Source organism: Suncus etruscus, chromosome 16, assembly GCF_024139225.1.
Source record: "Suncus etruscus isolate mSunEtr1 chromosome 16, mSunEtr1.pri.cur, whole genome shotgun sequence".
Taxonomy (NCBI): domain Eukaryota; kingdom Metazoa; phylum Chordata; class Mammalia; order Eulipotyphla; family Soricidae; genus Suncus; species Suncus etruscus.
In genome coordinates, this window is record NC_064863.1 from 57935781 (window position 1) to 57962410 (window position 26630).

The 26630-nt window shown below is 32.3% G+C and overlaps 1 protein-coding gene across 1 annotated transcript in view; it reads right to left on the reverse strand.

Moving 5' to 3' along the window:
* Positions 1-14451: 14451 nt before the first annotated feature.
* The window catches only part of LOC126032373 (sulfotransferase 1E1-like), a 30247-nt gene continuing 18068 nt past the window's right edge, over positions 14452-26630 (reverse strand). Inside the window, exons 5-8 of the mRNA XM_049790031.1 lie at positions 25665-25791; positions 22324-22418; positions 17877-18057; positions 14452-14584 (exon numbers count right to left, since the gene is read on the reverse strand). Coding sequence (XP_049645988.1) covers positions 14472-14584; positions 17877-18057; positions 22324-22418; positions 25665-25791 — 516 coding nt within the window. The 3' untranslated portion in view covers positions 14452-14471. The remainder of the gene's footprint in view (positions 14585-17876; positions 18058-22323; positions 22419-25664; positions 25792-26630) is intronic.

Genomic DNA, 26630 nt, shown 5'->3' on the forward strand with positions numbered 1-26630 from the left:
ACAAGAAATTGCCAGTTTGTTAGAGAATAACAGTCCTTCAATTTGAATAGGAGAAACTGAACACCTACAGACAACATTTATCATAAAAATAGTGAAAGAAACATTCCGTATTATAAAGTCAAATGACATTTATGCATTATCTTGCTGTAGATAGGGGTCAGGAGGTATAAAAATATTTGAAGTGTGACTTAAAATAATTTATATAGATAATTTTGTTTTAAAAGTATTTATTATAAAAATATTAGTCTCATTGCAATGGATATTGTGAGAATTAAATAGGTACTTTAGAAAAATGCTTATACAGGGGCTGGAGAGATAGCACAGCGGTAAGGCATTTGCCTTGCATGCAGATGGACAGTGGTTCAAATCCCGGTATCCCATATGGTCCTCTGAGCCTTCCAGGAGAGATTTCTGAGAATAGAGCTAGGAGTAACCCCTGAGTGCTGCCGGGTGTGACCCCCCCCCAAAAAAAAAAGAAAAATGCTTATACAGAATAAAGGCTAAAATGAATATTAACAGTAAAGATAGACATACTAGTTACTTACCATGTAGCAGTTTTTGAGGCTGCTAATTATCTACCTACCTTAAAGAAAACAAAACAAAACAAAACAAAACAAAACAAAAAAAAAACAAAAACAAAACTGAGGCTTGAAGCTAATATAATAAAATCCCAAAATCAAATTTTTATTTTTCTGAAGTAAAACAAATGTATACTTAGTTTTGTAAATTCTGGAGTTGATTTTATTATTTTCCTTTTTTAGTTAAATAACTAGTTTACTTTGTTTAAAAAATGCTAATATGAAAATATAATTTGGGATTTATCAGAAATCACAATTTCAACCCAATTCCAATTTACTTTTTCTATATTTTACTATTTAATAGCTGCTGATCTAGAACATTATTTATGACTTGCACAGAAATTAATTTATTTTTGTTTCTTTTTCCAATCAATAGCATTTTGTATATGATACTTAAGATTTTTCACTTTGAAAGCCAGCTGTTAAAGCATACATTGTATTGTTATGTTTATTATGATATTAAGCTTTAGTCCTTGAGCTTTCTGCCCAGACATTGTTTATAATTTTAAGTCATCTTGATTATTTCTTAAAAGGAGATACTTTCTTATTTAAAATAGATTGCTTTCTAGGGTCATTACTGTAGCTTATAAGAATGGGGCTGGAGACTGTGATAGGTGGGTAGTAGGGACACTGAGAAAAATGATGAAGGGAAGTAGACACTTTGGCTGATGTGTGGTATTTGAAAACTGTGAATAAGATTCTATCATTAGCATTATTGTAATTCATGTTGGTTCAAATAAAAACTAAGTAAAGTAAAATATATTTTCAGGGGCAAGTTGATCTATGGTAGAAGAAGAAAATTAGTTGGGTATTGTCAGATCACTTATCACCAAATATTCCAAATACTGGCCTCAGCAATAAATTCCTCTTATCTAGGAAAGAATTTTATCTCCATTCTTCTTTCTCTAGTAAATTAGCTTTCAGAATATGTTTATATAATTTGTTTTTATACTGATACTGATCTTGGTGCACTGTGAAGTTGAATAAATCTAGCTAACTTTATTGCTGCCCTCTTTATCTTTACTTGATATTCCTAGACTTAGAGTCTGATTACATACAGGTCTTTTAGGATATTCTGAAAGCATAAAAATACTTCTAAAATAAATTTTGTCCATTTTGGAAATCACTTTAAACTCTACAGAACCTTGAAAATATTACACAACTTTATAAAAACTTCCTATAAACGTTTTGAATCAGCTTTATGTTGTCCTTAAAATATTTTCGAAATTAGATAATATTTTTGAAGGCTATATCAACTTTTGAAGTTAGTTTCAAAAGCTTTAAGTTCTTTAAAGTATCCTGCAAATAAAGAAAGGTTTTTGAATGCTAAGGACTATCAAACTTTGAAATCAACTTCACAAGCTACAGGTCCTTGAAAGTTTAAAGGAAATTTATAAAGGCTTTTGAAAACTAGTTCTTAACAAATGAAGCATTTCATGTTCTTTCTAGTTTTTTCATATTAAAATTCTTTCTAGTTTTTTCATATTAAAATTCTTAACAAAATATGAAGTTATTTTTAGATTTAATCGACAAAATTAAGAATTTTCTTTTTTAATAAAATATTTATTTAAGCACCATGATTGCAAACATGTTTGTAGTTGTTCAAGCATGATCAAACGTATTTAAAGTTATTGAAAAAAAACCTCAAATTACTTTGGAATATCATGAGACACAAAATGAATTGTGTGACACCAAATTCACCTATTTTCAAATTCACATAATTTGTTTTAGTATCATATCTTGTATAATACATCAATTATATCAACCTAATTTTAAGGGTTAATTAACCTAATTTTAAAGTACTATTTAACTTTATACTTTTAGAATATAAATGATGCCTATTAGTTATATAGAGCAATTTAGTATTATTTTCATAACAGGTTGATAACCTTCAAATATATACATTTTTATATTTACATATATATTTTTAAAAGAATACATATTTTAAAAATTTGGAAAAACTACTTATCACAAGCATTAGGCTAGATAGATTACTCTGACTTACCAAAAGTAATTTAACTTGAAATACTGGATTTAAAATGTCTTACAGTTTAAAATTGTATTAGGAAACAATATTTGTTACAATACAATACAATATGGCTCTATTATGAGAAATTTTTGTACGAATGTAGCAATCATGGAATACTGCTTGGGTCTCTGGGATGTGATTCTGTGGCAGATCATCTACTTTGTAAGCATAAAAACTTGAGTTTGTTCACTGGCATCAACCGCTGCATCGTGACAGTCATAGCACTCTCATTGAGATTCTTGATGACTCAACATTGTGCAAATCTCCTTTGCATCACCACCAATTACATAGGCTGCCATAAACAAGAACCAATAGCAAGAATGTAGGCCCTGCAACAAGTGTGCTGCTTCAGAGTGTGTACCACAACCAAGAAACAACATAGAAAACGGAAAAGGAGAACAAATAATGCTTTAGTAAGAGCAAACCAGAAAGACCCAGTGATATAAAAGAAACATTTCTGAAGTGATTGTTAAACTAAAAATAAAATTACAATAAAATATTGTTTTAAAAAAGTAAGGATCAGAACAATATAGTACAATAGTAGAGAGCTTTCCTTGCATGTGACTGACCAGATTTGATCTTCAGCATTACATGAAGTCCCTGATTCCTCCAGGAGTGATCCTTGAACACAGAAATGGAAGTAAGGCCTGTACACCACGAGGAATGGCTTCAAAATTTACTAACTAAAATAATAACAGCCTACCTTTCATTTCAAAATTTTTTAAAGTTTGAAATTCTAGAAATTTGGAAAATATCATTGTAATAGCTCTATGATTTTATGTTTAAAGGATGGAGTATACATTATAGTAAAAAAACATTGTCAAATTGTCTAAATTCTTTTCAGAGCTGTAGTGGATGCACAAGCTGTAGGGTGTTTGCTGTACATGTGGCTAACCTAAGACTGTGGTTCAATCCCCCGGCATCCCTATGATCCCCCAAGCCAGGAGCAATTTCTGAGCACTTAGCTAGGAGTAATCCCTGAGCGTCACTGGGTGTGGCCCAAAAATAAAAAAATCACGTGGTTATTAGTGGAAAATTCACTATGTACCATTTAAAATACGTTTTAAGGAGTCTTAAAAGTATACAAAAGCAATCTAAATATTTGGCTAGGAAAAAAATTGTTGCCTAAAATTGATTTTCATACACTATACAGCTATTTTAAGAAATTCACATAGCAGTGTATTTTATAAGAAACTTTCTTTGAACTAAATATAAATGTTGAAAAGGTTAAGGAATTATAGACTGTATAATTATTTTTATGTAGATTAACCTAACATTAGTATTTTCAGACTTTCTCAGCACAATTTGAAATATGAAAAGTAACCTATTATTTTGTCATAGGACTCTGTCAAAGCATCCATACTAAAAACTTGTATCATCCTCTAATTGTAGAGTTTAGCTTTATGTAAAATTTGGATACTCCATATACATAGTCAATAACTCATCTATTTGATGCTTGGCCTTTCGTCTGCTGGGACAGAGGAATCTCTCAGATGATAGTAAGGAGGCTCAAATCCTTCACTGTAATTCAACACTCAATATGAGGTCTGGAATGTGATGCTAAGCAGAACCTGTGATAATATGAATTGCTCAGATCAACATGGCGGTACTCCAGTCCATTGGTAATAAGTAACTCCAAGGCTCTACCCAGACATTCTTGGGATATTTTAAGGAGCTGCAAATAGATCCTGGGTCAGCTGCATAAAGGTATCTCCATGATTGTCCTATAGCTCTAGACCTCCAGGTGTTTGGAGGAACAGTAGGTTCAGAATTTTCTTGAAAAGTTAATGGTTAACAGATGTGCCACTTTTTATATACACTAGGAAAGAACAGCATGGTGTTATTGTGATAGTGATGCTTAACTTTATTAAATGTTTACGATTTCAAAATGGTCTTTTGCTATGAGGTTGAATCAGTTCCAGTATATGTACTAAGCTTAGAATCTGAACAATTTTGTTTCTGTCCATGATGAAAACATGAAGCACAAAATACATATAAAGAACTTGAAATATACAAAGAACATGAAACTCCTTAGTATTCCAAATAATATTTTGTGAAATTTGTGGACTATTTTGTGAAATGAGAGTCTTTGTCTTTAAGTTCAGTCTTCTCAAAACCATTGAAGAGCTGAAGAAGTTCATAGACTTAATGTTTTTCCTCAAAAATTTATGTTTCCTGCATTTCTAGGGAATAATTATAATTTTTTTCTCTAAATGCTAGATGCATTTAGTTTAACTCTCTGAATTTATATTTTACATTTTTTTAATCCTATGCTTTCCCCTGGGATGCTGAAGTATATGATTACTATCTATTTGACAAGAGATCTAAGGGAGGAAAGAAATAAATTTAAGTTGATAAGTTCTGTGTTATTTTACAAGAATTTAATTTAATTTGAAATATGTGCTCCAATCCAATTAACTAACTTGGTAAGTTTTACAACTTAAATTTCTTGCTTTAATTATGAGATATTTTTCTCATTTTTTTCTAATGGCACTAAATTATGAATTCTTATATTGCAATTTAGCTTGAACATAAATATCTGACTTCCAGTCAGAAAAAAAAATAGGAGCATACTAAGAGTCTGAAATAAATCTGATATTTTTTTATAAATTAGCATAAAATAAACTCTCAGGTTCCAGGTAAATCATTTCTAAGGGTTAGAGAGAGAGAATGAGAGAGAGAAAGAGAGAGAGAAAGAGAAAGAGAAAGAGAGAAATAGACTAGAATAAGTGTTATTCTTGTTTAGTCCAACTGGTACTCAATAGATTTGTATTGGATTCCAATAAATGAATCTAAATGGCATTGTATCATAGTATATTTTATCACTTATATCTTCATATTCACATTTTTCTATGGTATTATAGCAAGTTTCCTCCAAATGTGGTAGCTAAAAGCAAAAGACATTCATTATCTCACAATAATTAAATAACTTAATTTAAAAATTATTTTGCTTGTTTAACTTTAGCAAAATGTCTGACCCTTGACAGATGACTTCCTTTCTTTTCCCAGATGGCCTTGTTTATAGAGCAGCAAAGTAAACTTTGATAAGGCAGCATAGCATAGTTTATATTTGTGCAAATTACAAAATTAATGCCACAAAAATTTAGTTAATATTTTTCCCATGGGTCAAAGAGATAGTCCAGTAGGTAGGTGCTGACTTTTTCAAGTGGTCAGCTCAGATAAGATCCCTGCATGGCATATGCTTTCTTAAGCACTGGCAGGAATGATCCCTAACGGAAAAAAAGGAGTACACTCTGAGAACAGTCATGTGTGGCCCAAATATATTGCCTCTTTCACCAAAAATGAATATTCTAGTCTCTGTATTTATTAGAACACTTTTTTGATAGTTAAATGTTGTCAAAGTATACAGCAATACTTAACATGTGAAAATTTTTATGATTCTTACTACATAACTATTTAGGTTATCTGTTTCATTTTATATAGGTATTACAATTAGGGGTTTTGAGTAATTGCTCATTTCTTTTCTATAAAAAGCAATTATGAGCAAAATTGTTATTCTTATTTCTTATTCTTTTGGTTGTAGAATTTGTCCTATATCCTAATTTAATTCCTGACATTGCTCATTTGCTTACTTTATCATCATCTTTATTGTGCTTGATATATTATTAATTTTATTAATGTTATAAAAGTATCTTTGTTTTCATCAGTTTCCAATTGGACAGTCTTGGATACTTTAGTGCTGCTGAAAGTGCAATCATTTCATACATCAAACCCATACGTTTTAACACTATTATAGCAATGTAAATTAAACTACAATACAAATTTTAATTTTCAGTTTTTATTTTGAATTTACTTATTTCTTATTTTAGTAAATTTGTTATTTTTTCTTACACTTATTTTAGTCTTATTTGAATTTTAGCTAAAAATACAACTTTAGTAGTGAGTTACATCCTGAAGAAACATAAACCTATATAATTGAAATGTTAAGACTTTCTCGTTTTCCTGAAGTTTACTGAGCACTTAGAAGAATTTTTAGAAATGTTTGTGGAAATATAAGATAAAAGTGACTAGGGCTCAGAAAATGTTGGTGTTAGTGTGGAATATGAATATAAATGTAAGTTCAGGTTAGGTCCTAGGATATAGATATCATATATATTAATTAGGTGTAGCCTTTCTAGTCAGGGTAGTCTTTATTTGTGTAAATAGATATTAGCATATTTATTATTAATCACACTTCTAAATTAATCCCTGATGGTTTGGATGAACATAATAAAAATGTGTAAAATTGAGTATATGTATACAGTTGCTTATATATGTATATGTTTATAATGAGAGAGAAAATGGTGAAATACCAACAATTAGAGAAAATTTGAAACAAATACTAAATATTTTGTAACTAGAATTTTGTAACTTTTCTGAGATTATTTTATAACAAATTATTAATAAAGAGGTAAGAATGAACATCATATTAGCATTTAAACATTCAGATGTCTATCCTGGGGCTGGAGCAATGGTGCAGTGGTAGGGCGTTTGCCTTGCATGTGGCTGACTCAGGATGGACTGTGGTTTGATTCCTCATAGTCCCATATGGTCCCCCAAGCCAGGAGCGATTTGTGAGCACATAGTCAGGAGCAACTCCTGAGAGTCAATGGGTGTGGCCCCAAATCCAAAAACAAACAAACAAATAAATAAATAAAAATAAAATAAAATGTATATCCTTAACCTTTTAAACAGTTCCAAATATCAAATTTCTTCTGCAGAGGAAAAATAATTTATTTTTTCAAAAAATTATAATACTATAATTTAAAACTAAAAATATTACTATAATTGTAACTTTAAATTGTAACTATAAACAACTTTTCCAATGCAATTTCCAATAGAAACTTCCAAACATAATATAAGAAAGTATGAATTGTCTATACTATCGTTCCCCAACTCTCTCTTTCATCTTGTGAAAATGGATCTTTTACTAGCTAAAAATTAATTTTAGTAAATCTTTTAAATGCCCCTTTTCTTGAAAAGTGTTTTATATTTTTGCTACCTTTTTTTATACTCCAGACACTCTTGATATTCTCTGTTTAGTCTCCTCTTTTAAACTGTGTTAATGAAATGTGACTTCAACTCAAAAAAGATAGTTATTTTAAAAAGTGACAATAATAGTGTTTGATCCATGTGTAAATAAAGACCATATCAGAAAATCAAAAGTACAGAGACCCTAACAACTCAGTTGACTTTTAACCAAAAACCTCATTGGTATTTTTTTCCAAACACATGTACCCTCATGTAATAATGTAATAATAACATTGGCTATGCAAGGAATTTTCAATATGTGAAATGCCTAATTTTCATGCATAGCACTACATAATCCCTGGTACCATCAAAGGAGAGCCATAAATACAAAACTGGGATTAGGCCTTGAGCATTGCTTATGTAATCACCAAACAAAAGACTAACTTAAAAAGAAAAATGCATACTATTCAAGTGCCTAGCAACATTAACATTAGTACATTTAACTCAATTTGTACATTTAGTACAAATACATTTTCTAATTTTACTCATAGAGATTGGTTTTATTTTGTTGTGTGGTCACAGTTGGCCATACTTAGGTCTTACTCCTGGGTCTGTACTAAGGTGCTCATTCCTACTAGAGCTCGGTGGATTAAAGCCAGGTTGAACACATGCAAGTTAAATGCCTTCCCAGCAGTTTTCTCTTTGGCCCAGTAAAATAAATGTTTAAGAGAAAAAAATAGTTATTATGGGCCAGAAGAGATAGTTTAAAGTTTTGAGTCCCAAATTCAATCTCAGGAATTTGCGATTCTACAGACATCCGAGTAAGATCCAGGTGCAGCCCTTGAGCATTGCCTACCTAGTATGGCCCACAAATAACAACAAAATCTAACAAAAAATGTGGACTACCTTATAGATAATTAAACATGTCAATCTAAAAGGATATTTTTAAATAATATCTTTACTTAAGCACCATGGTTACAAATATGTTTGTAGTTGGGTTTCAGTCATAAGAAGTACACCCACTTCACCAGTGCAACCTTCCCACCACCAATGCCCTTATATTCATCCTCCCCACCACCTTCATTCTTTGAGACAGATATTATATTTCTCTCACTCACTACCATTGTCATGTTAGTTGTTAGTGTAGTTATTTCTTTAACTGCACATACCACACTTTGAGTGGTGGTCTGGTTTTCCAGCACTCATCTCTATTGTCTCTGCATATTATTAAAATAGTGAATTTTAATTTCTTAAATCCCATAAATGAGTGAGACTATTCTCTGCGTATTACTCTCCTTCTAACTTATTTCACTCAGAATATTAGTATCCATGTCCATTCATGTATAGGAAAATTTCCTGACTTCATTTTTCCTGATGGCTGCATAGTATTCCATTGTGTATATGTACCACAGTTTCTTTAGACATTTATATGGTGTTGGGCATCTTGGTTATTTTCTGATTCTGGCTATTGTGAATAGCCATGCTATTCATAATTTTCCTCAAAGAAGAAATAGAAATGACCAAGACACATATGAAAAAGTGCCCCACATCACTAATCACCAGGGAAATGTAAATCAAAACAACAATGTGGTGCCATTTCATGACACAAATACTCACACAAATCACATAGAACAAGAACCATCAGTACTGGTAGGAATGTGGGGAAAGTAACTTTTATTCACTGCTGGTGGGAATGCTGTGTAGCCACACCTTTCTGGAAAACAATATGGAGATTCCTCAAAAAACTGAAACTTGATTTCCCATATGATCCAGAAATACTACTCCTAGGAATATACCCTTGAAGCACAAAAACAATACAAAAATGCCCTCTGCATGCCTAAAAGGTTTTCTTTGTGGGTAAGCATGAATTTTTGTGAAGACAGAAAACTCAGGGAGTGAAGTATACAAAAATCATCACATTTGGTTATACCACCTCTGAGTCTTTTTATACAAAGTTGACACCAGCTTTTAGGTATTATGATGTAATTCAGGCTGAGAGTGAAATGCTTGGCCCATGGTGCATGGGGTTCATAAAGTATTGGGTTTTTATTTTTGTTGTTATTGTTGTTGTTGGTTTTCTTTGGGGGGAGGGCTTTTGGGCCACACCCAAAAGCTTTTTGGGTCACACACGGTGACGCTCAGGGGTTACTCCTGGCTGTGAGCTCAGCAATCTCTCCTGGCTCGAAAGACCATATGGGATGCCTGGGGATCGAACTGAGTCCATCGTAGGTCAGCCGCTTGAAAGGCAAACGCCCTACTGCTGCACCGCCGCTTCAGTCCAAGATTGGGTTTCTAAACAGATGCTTTATCACTTTGCCCAAACTCTCGGGACAGTATTAAAAAGATGTAATGTAAGTAGATAGGATGCATTCAAAACATAGATAATGATCTATTTCTTAGTGTAAATATTGGCTTTACTTTTATGTTTATTTTTTATACTATACATGTGTTATAGTTTGGAGTTTCATAAACTTTCTTGCCTACTATCCCCTGTACAGAAAAAAAATTGACTTGGAAATCTTTGTAAATATAAATTACAGCTTTCCAGTGATTCAGTATCACCTATTTTGGAAAATATGAGCATATTTATGGGAAAGGCATTGTATGTTTGTGAATGTGGCTTATATTTCACCAAAACATTATAAAGCAAGGCATGGCTACAAGTACATATGTAAATAAATATAGAATAAGACTCATAAAAATGGGGGACAGATGGATAGCACAGCAGTAGGGTATTTGCCTTCCACGCAGCCAATCCAGGACAGACGGTGTTTCAAATCCAGGCATCCCATATGGTCTCCTGAGCCTTCCAGGCGCGATTTCTGAGTGCCAAGCCAGAAGTTATCCCTGAGTATTGCCAGGTGTGACCCCGAAACCAAAAAAAAAACATCATAAAAACATACACTGAGAGAATAGAAAAAAATAAAAAACCTATATAGTGAGTTTAGGCAATTTTTGAATTAATGTTAATGCATAAAAAACCAGGAATATTTTTTGAAAATGTAAGGGAGACTTTGTGCAATAGCTGGATTTTGTTTGTTTGTTTTAAATTGTGAAATATTACAATATCTTTGCTTATATGGACTGGCCAGATATAAAGAATAAACAGTGATGACACAAAGAACTATAAATTATAGAAGTAGATAAAAGAAAGAAAAGATAAAGGAAATCACACTGTTAAGAAATAGGCATTAAACATAGATCAAGGTTTGCTTTATTATTTTTAAGAAAATATTTGGATTTTTAGGGAACAGATACATATCTAATGGTGGCAAAGGAGGAGCTACTTCTCTCTCTCTCTCTCTCTCTCTCTCTCTCTCTCTCTCTGTGTGTGTCTCTCTCTTTGGCTAAAGGAGACATCCTTGTGATAAAGGATGTAATGTTGAATGTCAATTAAGTATTAACTCTATGTGCAAGTTTATTGGTGGTAAAGGAAGAACTAATTCCTTTTTATTTGACTTAAAGAGACAGAAAACCCCACCATCAACTGAAACTCTACTATTTCTGTCAGTTTAATATGGATTAAATTTATGTTGCATGCTCTTGGATCACAAGCAACCCAAACAATCTTGCACAAAGTAAGAATAGCCTTTAGTCACTCTAAACATGACTCCCCAAAGCCAAAAGGCAAACAAAAACATTAACTCTAGATTAAAAAATTGACATCTGGGACCAGACCAGTGGCGCAAGCGGTAGGCTGTTTACCTTGCATGCACTAACCTAGGACGGACCATAGTTAGATCCCCTGGCATCCCATATGGTCCCCCAAACCAGAAGCAATTTCTGAGCTCAAAGCCAGGAGTAACCCATGAGCATCACTGAGTGTGGCCCAAAAACCAAAATAAAAAAATTGTCATCCAACAATTGCCTGTAATAGCAGAAACAATACAAATTAAGTTACTTGGTTCTAGCAATTTGACTGCCCAAGTGTACAATGAAATTGTTGTACATAAATAGACACCGTGCAATTTTAGATTTTTTTATTATTGTTTATATTTTGTTATTTTAATAATTTTTATTAACATTATTAGTTTTGCATTCTGTACCACAACCGGTTTTGCTTGGCATCTACTCATAGCTCTGTGATCAAGGATTATCTCCGGTGGTACACTGAGGATAAAATGGAATGCAAGGATTTAAACTAGAGTCGGCTGCATGCAAGACAAAGATTATCTATACTACCCTGAACCATCTCTCCATCTCCATTTCTAGAGTTTCTCTGAATAGGGAAAAAAGTGTTGCCTAGAAGAGTATATGACAAATTACAATTCTAAACCAAGAACTGACATCTATTTGTTTTTAAAAAATAAAATATTTTACATTTTCGGTTATTTGTTTGTTTGTTTTGGTTCTGCAGGACTGCATTAGTGATTATTGTTGACTCTGTGATTGGCTTTCAGTCCTCAAAGCCACTTCGTGGCTCTGGCTCTGGCTGTTCTTGGGGTACTATCTGTGCTACCGAAGATGAAACCTGGGCCAGCCACTCTCAAAGTAAGTGCACAACACTTGAACTTCTATATGTCTCCTATAAATAGCATATTTTATTGAAGTGACAGATTAACTTAAATATCGGTGTCTATGACAATTTTCAACTTGTTACAAAGTTTAATAGTGAAAAATTTGCCTCATATTCTGCTTGTTTGAAAACATTTACTGCTTGTATCCTTTAAAAGTATAGATATGGATTATCACAAATGTTTTTGATATCAAATACCCATATTTCTGGTTTCTTACAAAACTATGCTACATTTGTTATGTGTATGCTAGTTAATATTATTAAATACCTTTCATTTTTGATAATTTTATAATTTTTTATTATTTATATTCCAAAAATCTTTCCAGGACACATTATATTTAAGTATCATTTCTCTTAAAACACCTTCTGATAGTCAGTTTCTAAAGTCTACTTATTGATGATCTTACTAAAACCGAGCAATCCTGAATATATATTGTATGTGTTGTCTTTCAACTTGGAGTTAAATTACTGTTTTGGGGGAGAAAGACAAAAATATATGACATTTTACTACACATAAGAATATTTATTCACAATACATCTTGACCATCTGGTTGGGTCATTATTCACCATGATTCTCCACGATAAAAATACACATCCTTCTCTCTATGTAGACAGGGCCCTTCAGAGACAGGGTTGTGTCCCATTGAGATTGTCACTCTAGCAAGGTTGACTCTCACACCTCTGAACAGAGCCCCTTGAAATGAGGGGCACTCTAGGACTATGCCCGCAATGAGAAAGAGGGGGGAGATGAGCACTTGTTGGAGCAATCACTTAACATGTCACAATGGAGCCCACCTCATACACCTTTCCTAGTCATTTAAGTCATGTTACCCTAATCACATAGTTCATGTACACAGACCTGGTATGTGGCAAGTACACCTGACCAGTAAGGGTAAGGACCTTCCCTTCCTTTTGTTCAGTCTTCCAGCGTAGGTAATCCTATTGACTGTGTAAGTGTTTAAATACTCCTTATGCCCTGATAATAGAGTCTTCTCATTGCGGTGGCTCCCAAAGGCTTTTGTTCTCTGCTTTCCACCTGCCCTAAGCCGACCTGAGTAATGTTGTGACCTTGCTCAGACATCACTGTCAGACATCACTTACATCATCTTTTACACTTCTACATTCTTTCTACCACATACATTTTTCTCTTTGGAAGGAAATCATTCTCTGATTTCCATATTTAAGGACAGGATGGAAAGTTATATGTAACGATATAATTAATCCAAATTCTTCTATATGGAATATTTATTTTTCTTTTCTTACTATTCAGCATGTATCCATATCTACCTGGGCTCATGTGCATATATGAGCATTGTATTTAAGTATATTTAACGTATACTATTATTTAATTTCATAGTTATGTGAAGTAATTCTGTTTTAAGGTTTTATAAGCAATAATTATATTTTGATGCTTTCTGAGTACTTCACAATCTTAATGTGCTATCAATATGTGAATTAAACAGTAAGTATTGCTTATAAATATCAAATATTTTTCTGGAAACATAATTCTAGATATGCAATTATTGAGACAACTTACATAATAATGAATCCAGAATCTACAGAAAAAGGACCTATCCTTATGCATCCTTACTATCTTATTTTGTCCAAGCTCTTCAATGTTCTCAGTCCACACAAATGTTAAATTTAGTCAAAATATCAAGGAAAAATGTCAAGAATATAATATGAGATTGAACTATCTATGTGAGGTGAAAAGTATATTGCAGATGTCCTTTTTATCCAAGAAAATTGCAGAAATTTAGGGACAAGATATAGAGTAAAGTGACTACTTTGAGTGTCAATCAATTCAACTTTATGTACATTAACCCATGACAAAAAATTTAAAGACACCAGGTTTAGTATTTAATTGCATTTTATTAGTTATGAGTTTTAAACAACTATAAATTAAGAAAAGGTTATAGCACTATAATATTAAATTACAATATATAATAATAGCACAATATATTAAATAAGATAAGATGCTGGTTACTTGAAAAGTGAATAAAAACTTGATTTTATAGATTGAGATTCTGCTTCATATCTCTGCAAAATCATAATTTTCAATTTCTAATTCAATGTATAACAGCCATGTTAAACATTGAAAGAATAACACCATAAAAACATAGCTATAGAAAAAAACATGGCTGAAAAATTCCTATTTCACCAGAGTATAAATTTAAATTTTATCAAATATCCCTGTTTTGCCACTTAGATAATTTATTATAGATACAATATTCTATTGAGGCACTTTAGAAAAAAATTTATGAGGAAGGGTGTTTTTTATTTAGAAAAATTGACATAACTGTAGGATAGAAAAATAATAAAAACAAAACAGAGAAGAAAATCTGAATCTTATATGTCTTAAGAAGAATCCTAATTATTAGATTTCAGTTCTCAATTTCAGTGTGGACCCCTTCATTTCCTGTTCATAGTGTACATCAAATTTTTCATTCAGAGCTACTGTAAAGTGATTCTTCCAGTCTCCTGAAATCCCTGTAAACAAACAAATAAATAAAAAATACTATATTTTAAGTCAATTTATATATTTAAATATTTGTTACTTTCATTGATGCTAGCCATATATTATAATTTTATAAACAATTTTAGTATTAAATATGTTTAGTAGATAACATATTTCATATATAAATGTCATGTATTTTATTTGCCACAGATTATTTATATAATGCACTAAATTTGTACCTTTTTATACACTACATATATTTAGCATAGTATATTATCTCTAACAAAAAAAGGAGTTGGCTATTGTTAAGAATTGAAAGAAAATCAAGTAAATTATCTGTCCAACTCTTCACTCTTATGCTACTTAGATTTTCTTCAATTTAATCTCAAATACTGGCAATCCTAAGGCAAAAATATGTTTAACATAATGCAGGCATTAAATAATAATTTTAATGCCAATAATAGTAAGATAAATATTTCTTCAGTTTAAAAATAGAATAGTATGTTACTATAAGAAATGATGCTATCAAACAATTTGCTGCAATACGTATGTAACTAAAATTTATTATGTTCAGTAAAGTAAGTGAGAAGAAAATAAAAATGTCATGACTCATATATGTGGAATTTACAATAACTGCATGAAAAAATACAATGGCTTAAGAGGGAATGTCTAGATCATCCTTGACCTAGGGCAGTGGTCGGCAACCTGCGTCTCGCGAACCACATGTGGCTCTTTATACTTTTAATTTGGCTTTTCTGTGTGCCGGGCAGCCGTTCCTAGCCTCTGTCAGTTCGCGCCCTGTGTGGCTCTCAAAATAAATTTCAATCGTGGCTTTGGCGAGATTTGGCTCAGTTGAAAAAAAAAAGTTGCCGACCACTGACCTAGGTTATAGGGAGGAGAAGAAGAGAAATGGAAAAGAGGTGTGGAGGAGAAACGTAGATGATAAATAAGAAGGGGCAGAGGTCAAGGGTATTCAAATATATCAATGGTGTTAAGAAAGGGCATTATTGAATATATAACCACAGAGTCAACAGCATAAAAATTATGAAACTCAAACTTTACCAAATGTAAAGAGGTATCTGTCAAGAGAGAAGGCTAAGAGGGGGCAGTATGAGAGGGAACTTGGGATCATTAGTGGAGGAAGGTTGATACTGGTGGTGGAAATGGTGCTAGAAGTTTGCTGTTATTGTTTGTTTTGCTTTATTTTGACCACAACCAGCCATGTTCCGGGTTTGCTCCTGGCTCTGCTCAGGTCAAGGATCACCCCTGGTCATACTCAAGGGATGATAGGGGATGTTGGAAATCAAAATTGGGTTGTTCTTGTGCAGGGTAAAAACACTACACACTGTATTTTCATATTGGTGATGGAACATATGTCTATAACTCAATTATGAATAACTACAAATCATGGTGCTTTAATAAAAATGGATATTACATATTTATTAGAAACTAAATATTTCTATTTTGTGACAGTACAACTAATCATTACTATAATAAACTGTTTACATATTTAATATTAAGAAATCTACATGATACTTCCATGTATATTGCATACAGATTTTATAAATTCAACTCATTAAAATAATTTTTCTTTCTATCACAACAAATTGTATATTCTTTGTCTACCTTTTCATAACCTGGTGAATAAAAACCTATATGCAAGACATAATCCTGAATATTGTCAAGTATGACCTTAATTCACATTCATACTTTCCTAAATGCATTTTCTCTTTTATATTTTTGCTGTCATGTATATATAAATCCTTTAACATTTCCCACCTTAGTTATTACAGTTTTTTAGCAGGTATTCTCCTTTGTTTCTACAGATAGCATGAAGCCATCTTATCTATAAAATAAATATATAGTTTTTTTGTATAATTACTTCCAGGAGCTATAACTTTTCCCAATGTAAAACTCAGAAGACAGAACATGTTTGTATTCAAAATCTGGTAGATTCTGATGGCAGCTCATGAACTATGTCTTTTAAAGTATGGCTATAATCTTACATCTAGATTCTTTAAGTTACAACTATATTTCCTCAACAACTATATATTTTTATATTAATATGATTATTAGTAAAGACATATTGCCATTATGAAAATATACTGACACAAGTCAAGAATTAAATTTATATGTAACCTATACGATACTTTCTTTTCAGTTCTTTACTGGTTTTGTTCAATAGCATATGTGCTATTCTTGTAACTAAAACATTTCTCTAATCAAAATTGGAGCATTATTACAGAAGCTGGGATGTTTGCCTTGTATGTGACCAATGTGGAGTTTAATCCCTAGCATCCTATATGTTCACTGAGCACATCAGGTGGAATTCCTGAATATAAAGCCTGGAATAACTTCTAAGCATTCCTGGGTGTGACCCCCCCCCAAAAATAATGTTTTTAAAATTCTTTAAAGAATCTCAATCTCATTGTTGGCTTTGTTCAAAAGCAAAATTTTCTTAGGCATAAGCATAAAAATACCACAAAATGTATAAATGTTTCCTCATCTATCAGTAATATTGGTATGTATTTACTCTGTATGTTCATTATATCTTGTAATATAGAAACTGAATATATCTCATTATTTCACATCTGTTCCAAAATATTGATATTTTTTCTAAATAAAAATGGTTTTAGTTTGTGATTTCACTTAGCATTTTAACAGCCTTATGGAATCATAGTTGTATACCAAGAACTATATATGGTTTACATGAACACTCTGTTAAGTTTGAATATTTGTCAACTCAATCTTGAAAATTTCTTTTTTATCTAAAATTGAAAAATATAATTGTTTCAAGATTTTTTATCATCAAAATGAGATGCTAATCGGAACTTTTTTCTAGACTAGTATGATTTCAGAAATATTTTAATTAAAAATTATATATTAAAAAATAAATATATATAGCCTATAGAATAGAGAAATTTTAGTAAGAGAGTATATTGGTATATTATTCTTGAATATATAGTGGCAATTCTTTTCTTTTCATTTTTTTTTACTATGTGCATTGATTGTTATATCAAACCTGAGGCTCCGAAGTAGAGATCATGTACTTAAGTCATATGTTCTAGACCTTATAGTCAACTCAAACACTAGCAGGCACTTAATATAATTCATAAAACGAACAGAAATTTAATGTAGCAATTGTAATAGTATTGATAGTTGTTATATTTTATACCTCAAAAGTACTGATGATGCAAACTATAAACAGTGCTGGACAAATTAAACTGTTTCTACATGCAATAATAGGTTTTAGTAGATGTCGATAATCAAGTCAATTATAATTTTCTCATGGCATTTGAAGCAAATGGAGGAGAATATTGTCACCTTTACGTATGAAGGAACATATCTTTTGGTTCATCATTTCATCTGGGAGCATTGTGTAATTAGTACTTGGATTATTCTTCATTTCCTGGAATGAAGTATGTTGTATAATCTTGTCTACAAGTTCCTTTGAAGATTTTCTTCCCAGAAATTGTATCAATTTTATTACTTCCTTTCTGATATCCTAGAAGGGGAAATCAATCAAATAGCAGAACAAAGATCAGAACAATCAAATAGCCAGAACTAAATAAATTGCAAAGAAGTGTTGGAAAGATAATAAGAGTTAATGTGCTTGCCTTTCACAAGGCCAAACCTTTGCAAGCTCCAGCACAACATGTAGTTTCCTGGAGACCACTGACTATAATCCCTAAACAAGAAGCCGGAGTAACCATTATGTACCATCTGATGTTCCACATCGATCGCCCACAATGAGAAAAGAAAAAGAGAAAATCTTTTCCCCCACAAAGACTAAAATTCTATTACTTGAGAAAAATAATTCCTAGAGAAATTAGTTTTTGAATTTCACACTCAAATAGTGCTCAAGGAACTTGTTATGATTCTTTGCCAATTTAACTAGATGATTTAAGGTTAAACTCAATACTGGTGCAATACTTCTCTGAGTCTCTGGTGATGAGGTCTACCTGGGCCACCCTGGCAGGACTTGAGAACCATGTGATGCCAACATTTTAAATGCGTTTGGATATTCAATGAATACTCTTTAAAACGTGCATACACACACACACACACACACACACACGCACACGCACACGCACGCACACACACACACACACACACACACACACACACACACACACACACACACACCAGCTTTTTTTATGGTTTCGTTGGGGGAATTAGGCCACACCAGACAGACAGTGCTCAATTGTTCAGTCTTACTGCTGGCACTGAGCTTAGGGTTTACTAATGGCTGACTGTGATATCCAATGGGTGTAAGGATTGAAGCAAGATCAACAGCATGCAAGTCAATCTCTGAACCTGCTATACTATCTTTCTGACCCATTTTTTAAAAAGAAACTTCAGAGTGTTGAAAAAAGTTTCAGATTGTTTAGCATTTTTTCTTTCCTTCCCCCATTCCCCTCCTCCTCATCCCCTAGATTGCTTAGATTTGAATAAAATAATATTTATAAAATATTATTTTTTCTTTTTGATGTATAATAGACATTAACATAAAATTTCAAGACTATATTCACTTTTATTCTTTTGAAGTACAATGGCTTTATATGAGAGATATGAAATAGAAGCTAGAGGAAGACAAAATGTAACATATTAAAGAGAAAATGTGGGCTTTTCCAGAAGGGAGAGATTCAGGGGTAGCAGATAAGTTAAAGAAATAATGTATTTTATTTATTCATTTATTTGTTTTGGGGGCACACCAAGTGACTCTCAGGAATTACTCCTGGCTGTCCACTCAGAAATCTCTCCTAGGTTGAAGGAACCATATGGGACGCTGGGAGGATCGAACCATGGTTGGTCCCAGGTCAGCCGCGTGCAAGGCAAATGCCCTACTGCTGCGCCATTGCTCCAGCCCCCAAAATAATATAATTTAAGTTGAGATTTAGATGTACACAGAAATGGGAACAAAGACCACAGAGAGTCTCTTATGTCAAATCTTTGATAATGAGAATAGTCAATCAGCTTACACCTTTCTTCTAATTGTTTGACATAATTATAATGGAATAAAGGAAAACAATTTAGATCATGTATACAAAGAGACATCAAGAAGCATCAGATGTATATAAAAATACAAAATTTCCTGTCTATATAACACTTATACAGAATTTCTATTATCCAGTTAGCTCATTCAAAAAAACTTTTGTAGTAACAACTATATTGTTAACTGTTCTGTAGTTTCTCCACTCAGAATGTCATTGTTCTTTGTCCACACAAAATGTCATATCAACTCCTTTGCCCAACAAATTAGATGTTTCATGTCAAACTTCAGCAAAATGATCACAGATAAGGAATTAGTTCTTAGCCTTTATTAAAAATCTCTATATATTTTCATATAACACTGCTGCACTATACATTCATTCATAAAAGTGAATAAATTTTTATTAAAGTTTGATTTTCTTCCACAAAAGTAATGTTTTTACAAAAAGTTTTATATATCTCATTCTAATATTACTTGAAATATTTAAGCAAAAATTATTTCAGAGCGATAGCACAGTTGTAGGGCACACAACTAACCTAGGACAAACCTGGGTTCTATCCCTGGTGTTCTATATGGTCCCCTGGGCCAGGAGCAATTTCTGAGTGCAAAGCCAAGAGTAAACCCTGAGTGTCACTGGGTGTGGCCACAAAATAAAAAATAAATAAAATAAAGCTCTATTGCTTTAATATAATTTTAATAGCTCTACAGAAAAAAATTATATTTTGGGCCATAGTACTCAGGGATTACTCCTGGTAGGCTCAGAGGACTATCTGGTGTTATGGGAACTGAATAGGAGTTGGCCCAATGCCCCTTTATACTGATTCTCTTCGTAGTTCTTTTTTTAAAAACTATTTAAGCACCATGATTATAAACACGTTTGCAGTTGGATTTCAGTCATAAAAAAGAACATCCCCTTCACCAGTGCAAAATTCACCACCACTGAGCAAGACATTTCTCATCTCTTAATGAAGAGTGAATATTGTATTTATGTTTTTAAAATAGTTGATATGTTTATATATGTTATTTAAAATTAAATATGGATTTCTTATGTAATTTACTAAATTAATACCAATAATAATTGGATATCTTCAAAGTAATATAACCAATACTATGTTTTACATTACCATGTTTTATCTCATGTATGTACTCCCAGTCCTACTAAATCTAGTACTTTTCATTACAATATATGCTTAACTTTAGAATGCATGATAGCATATATTATGTACTAAATCAAGTATGTTTAAAATATTTATATTTTAAATAATAAAAACACTATTATATAATTAAATTTACGTATATAAGCGATATCCATCTGTATCTATGAGTGCAAGTTCTAGATCATTTGTGTGTGTTTGTTCTTAGATATTTTCCATAGTACTTTTTCCCAACTTTTCTTTCAACAGTATCTGATTTATCACTGATCAATATTCTACTATTGGCCAAATTCAGACTTTTTTTTTGCTTACTGTGAAATATCTAATAGTAAATTTTAAAATAATTATTAAGATCACTAATGAAGCTAGAGAATAACTAGATTATGAGGGGATTTTGAGGCCATCATATATTTATATACATTTTGGGGGGGTTTTGGGGTCACACCTGGCAGCACTCAGGGGTTCCTCCTGGCTCTAACTCAGAAGTCACTCCTGACATGCTCTGGGGAGCATATGGGATGCCGGGATTCGAACCACTGTCATTCTGCATGCAAAGCAAATGCCTTACCTCCATGCTATCTCTCCGGCTCCTATATACTTCTTTTACTAAATTCTATTTACTGTCAATAATTATTACTAGTTTTTTTGTAGATTTTAGTTCAAATATGTACAACCATATTCTTGTCTCCTCTATACTTATTATTCTATTCCTTGCGTGTTCAATCTAGCTCACTATAGAGTTTATATAGCTACTTCTTTGCTCAATATTCTACTTATTTTATTATACTATTTATTATTGTGTATTTAATTTTTATTTATTTAAATCTTTTAATTTATTAGTGCTAATTTTAATAACTTATATTTTTGCTTTTTAACATATCTTTGTTCATTGTTGTTTTTTTTTGGGGGGAGGGTGTTACCTGCAGCACTCAAGGGTTACTCCTAGCTCTACACTCAGAAATCGCTTCTGGCAGGCTCCGGGGATCATATGGGATGCTGGAATCAGAACCACTGTCCTTCTGCATGCAAGGCAAACACCCTGCCTCCATGCTATTTCTCCAGGCCCTTTTGTCTGTTTTTATTTCTTTACTTAATTGGTATCTGCACCATACCTGCCTATGCTCTGGGCTTACTCCTAGCTCTGAATTCTGAATTCTGGTGGATCTCACAGACCACATGAGGGTCTGAGTATCAGTCCCAGGTTTATGAGTGCAAGGCATTTTCTGTAAACCTCTTGTCAATTCTTATAAAGTTTTGTTTTCTTATATTTAAAAAACTTATAAGTTGTTATTGAAATATTTATATTTAGTACTGTTACTTATAGTCTATATCTGATTACTGTAACATGTAAAGATTTGAAAAGCAGTTTACTTTTGCTCAATTGCTATTCTTTGCATATGTGAGCTGTTCAAACTTTGTGTTTGATTATTTTTGAGATAAGATTAAAGTATTTATTAAAATGTTTTCCTGAATAGTTTCGTATCTATGCTAAATGTAAATATTTCTGTTACTGCAACTCTAAAAGGCCACAACATAATTTATGTAAAAAAACATATACACATAAAATATTTTTAAATATTCAGACTTTAGAAACTCCTTTGTCCCCATATTTTCAGTATCTCACCTCTTTAAGGTCTTCATAGTAAAGAAATAGCATTCGTGAATTATTTTTCTTCTCCCACCATGATTTTGCATGTTTATACCAAGAGCCATATGGAACTAAAATTAGAAATAAGAACCATGTAAGAGAATAGTGCCATCTTTATATACTTTGAAAATGATTGTAAACATAGTAAAATTCAAATATAAACTTAAATTACTATGGAATTAATATTAGTGATCAGTATTACATTTTAAACAATTTTTCTGAGACTAGAAAATAAAACAATGTTGAATACATACAGAGAAACATATCAACATTTCAAGTATGTCAAAATTTGTGATATAGAAACAAACCAAACTACTTTTAATCAATTTAATTAATTTAATTTATTATTCAGAACATTCCAGTATCTTTAAAATCTGCGAATCTGTATGTCTAATTGTATGTGTTAATATATATGTATGTACAACCAGGTTCCTAGTGAAGAAATTAAAGTTGTAGACTTTCAACATTCTATTATCACAATTCAGTTTAAACTCAAATTTATCACTTACAAACTATTAGTAATTATAGATTTTTACTATTTTCAAGGTATCTGTAAGTGGCATTAAAAACCCTTACTGTCATGTTCATACTAAAATCTGATGTGTTTAAATAGAATATATTCTTCTAATTTTTTATTCTTTTACTTAAGGTTAGGGAGATATTACAGAGATATTGCTTGCCTTACAAGCAATATAACTGGAATACACATGGTTCTCTGAACACTGACTCTCAGGAGAGATCTCTAAGTCCTGAATATCATGTTGTATCCAACATCCCATCAAAAATAACTTAGAGGGGCCGGGCGGTGGCGCTCGAGGTAAGGTGCCTGCCTTACCTGCGCTAGCCTAGGAGACGGACCGCGGTTTGATCCCCCGGCGTCCCATATGGTCCCCCAAGCCAGGAGCGACTTCTGAGCGCATAGCCAGGAGTAACCCCTGAGCGTCACCGGGTGTGGCCCAAAAACCAAAAAAAAAAATAAATAAATAACTTAGAAAACCAAGATAACTTAAATTAATTAACTTAAATTAATATACATGTGCATGGAACTGTAAAAAAACCTATGCCTTCAATGTTAAAAGCATTAAATAAATTTTGTGGCTTTAGATTGTTTTGTGTACTGCTAAGAAATGTTGGGGCCGGGCGGTGGCGCTGGAGGTAAGGTGCCTGCCTTGCCTGCGCTAGCCTAGGACCGCGGTTCGATCCCCCAGTGTCCCATATGGTCCCCATATGTTGCCAGGAGCAACTTCTGAGCGCATAGCCAGGAGTAACCCCTGAGCATCACAGGGTGTGGCCCAAAAACCAAAAACCAAAAAAAAAAAAAAAAAATGAAATGTTATAATGTACTACAATCTGGGGACTTGAGGGACAAAGTAATTGTGCATGTGTTTATTTTATTTTTCTTAATGTTTTTTTGGCTGAAAGTTCAAAATTAAGGTGTCAGCAAAGGGATTTCTTCTGAGAATTCTGTTTATGGGTGATTGTCTTCTCATTGTAACTTCACCTTGTCCTCTTTCTTTGTATCTTTGTCTCCATAAAATAAAAAAGAAAACCAAGATAAAAATTTTACCACCTAGTAAAAAAAAATATTAAGAAAATACAATGATATGTGAAGAAAATATCAATTTTTTCACTAAGTTCTTGTTTTAAAATTTTTTAATGTCTTTATATAGAAAAATTTACATAATAATATTTAGTCATAATATTTATCCCTTTTGTGGTAGTAGAGCACATTTAATAAGTCATGCAATAAGGCAGATTTTTAAAATTATAATATAAATATAAATATAATTTCTAATTAATTATTTTTAATGTTTCCTTTACTTATTAAAAATAATTTTAGAGAAACACCTGACAGAGTTTAGAATTTACTGTTGATGTTTACTCTTATATTTTACTCATTCTTTTATTTTTGTTTGTTTGTTTTTGGGGGTTACACCTGGCAGTGCTCAGGGGTTATTCCTGGCTCTATGCTCAGAAATCACTCCTGGCAGGCTCAGGGGACCATATGGGATGCCGGGATTCGAACCACCAACATTCTGCATGCAAGGCAAAATGCTTTTACCTCCATGCTATCTGTTTGGCCTCATATTTTACTCATTCTTGCTGGAGCTCTAGGAATTGTATGTTGAGCTAGTAATTGATTACTGATTAGCCATGTACAAATGATCTAACTGTGCTGTTTCTGATCCTAGGTCACAATATTTTTCCTAAAATGTAAAACAAAGTATGTCTTACATTTAGCCACTCAAATATTATTCAATATTTCTAAGTGCCAAATAACCTTCAATACTCAATTTGAGATCATTCTGAATGCTTCCTTTCTTGAATCCAGTTGTACATTCACTCATCTACTTTAGTTTGGAGCTAACCAGAAAAATTAAGTTTTTCATAATCTCTGTTAAAGTTAATACTTGTGTGATTCTAATAAATTTGGGCAGGATATTTAGAATGTATTGGTGTGATGAACAAGAAATTTACATATGTATACAATGAATATATGTATATAATATATGTATATATATATGTACATAATATGAATATATTTCACACTGTCTATCCCCAAATAACAACTGAAATTTGGGGGAATAAATGAAAATTTTCTATTTTTTGGTGTCTGGAGTTTTAATGGCATCCTGTGAAATGCTTTTCTCAAATACTTTTCTCAAATAAAATAAAATAAGATCAGAAAATAATTGGAGACTCAGGTTATATAATATATAACATAGGCAAAAATTGTTAACTTCAACCCTCAAAATAACTAGGGCTGGAGTGATAGCACAGCAGTAGAGCATTTACCTTTGCACTTGACTGAACCAGGACAAACCTCAGTTTGATCCCTGGTGTCCCATATGGTCCCCCAAGCCACGAGGTATTTCAGAGTGCATAGCCAGGAGTAACCTATGAGCATCACTGTGTGTGCCTCCCAAAACGAAACAAAACAAAACAAACACAAAAAATAGTCTTCTATAAATTTATTTTTAAGTATTGAAATGGAATGTCAATATTGAGCATTTGCCATCTGTAATTGGAAGTACTATGATTTTTAAGGGTTTCTAGAACTTCTCTGTTTTAATTCAAGATCAGATACCTTAATCCCTTTATAAATGCTGTTTGTCTCATCTAATTTATCTTGAAAATGATTCAGAGAAAAAGTAGTTAAATTTATGTCAAACTATCAGACCCAATGCACTACACAGAGAGACCATAACCTCCATCATCTAGGGAGGGAAGGAAGGAGGGAGGGAGGAAAGGAGGGAAGGAGGAACAAAGGGAAGGAAGGAGGGAGAATGGAGGAAGGGAGGGAGATAGGAACTTACCCAGACCATTCATAAATTTCTCCACAAACTCTGAAAAAGTTCCAGGATCTGGGTGAACAGGTACCATTTTAAAGAAATAATAAAAAGAAACAGCCACATCTTTTGCATTCCGGCACACATATATAATCTAAAAAGATAAAAATGATATATAAAATGATCAATGTTTTAAAGATATGCTCTAACAATGTGAAAAGGAAGCTTTCAGTCATAAATAGAGTAAATAATTATTGTAGAGAATGTCTATAAGAAGAAACCTATAATCTGAAATGATAACATCATATTTAGCTTTCTTCTTTTTTTGTTTAATTTTTGGCTATGCATGAGATTACTCCTGACTTTGTGCTCAAGAATGTCTCCTAGCAGTCTTTGGAGATACTATGGGATACTAGAGAACAAGCCAGTGCTGGTAATGTGCAACACAAACACCCACTCCACTGTATTATATCTCAGGCCTCAAATAGAAGCACTTCTTAAATGTGAGTTGTGACTTTTAATTTTTATTTAATTTGTACATGTAATATTTAAGTTTATGTCCTAAGTTAAATTTAAAAATTGTGCCGGACATGGTGGCAAGATAGTACAATGATTGAAGAAACACTTGACTTTAATGCAACTGACACTGGTTTCATTTGTGGCATAACATATGGTCACTCAACAACCGCAAGGGACACTCCTGAACAAAATACTTAGAAATTGCCCCTGAGCATCACAAAGTGTGGACCAATCATTTACCTCTAAAAATATCTTAGGCCAGACAAATACAAGAAACTAAACTGAGGCTTAGATTACATAACTGAAGACAAATATATAAGAATAAACAATTTCATAAATCATTCAATAAAGTAAAGCATACAATCTGGCTGTATACAACCCGATTATTCTGTATAATTAAGATAAAATCTTTTTTCATCACTCATATTCTTGAAGAAATGTTTTTGAGGACTCATTTTAATTCGTGATAAAATG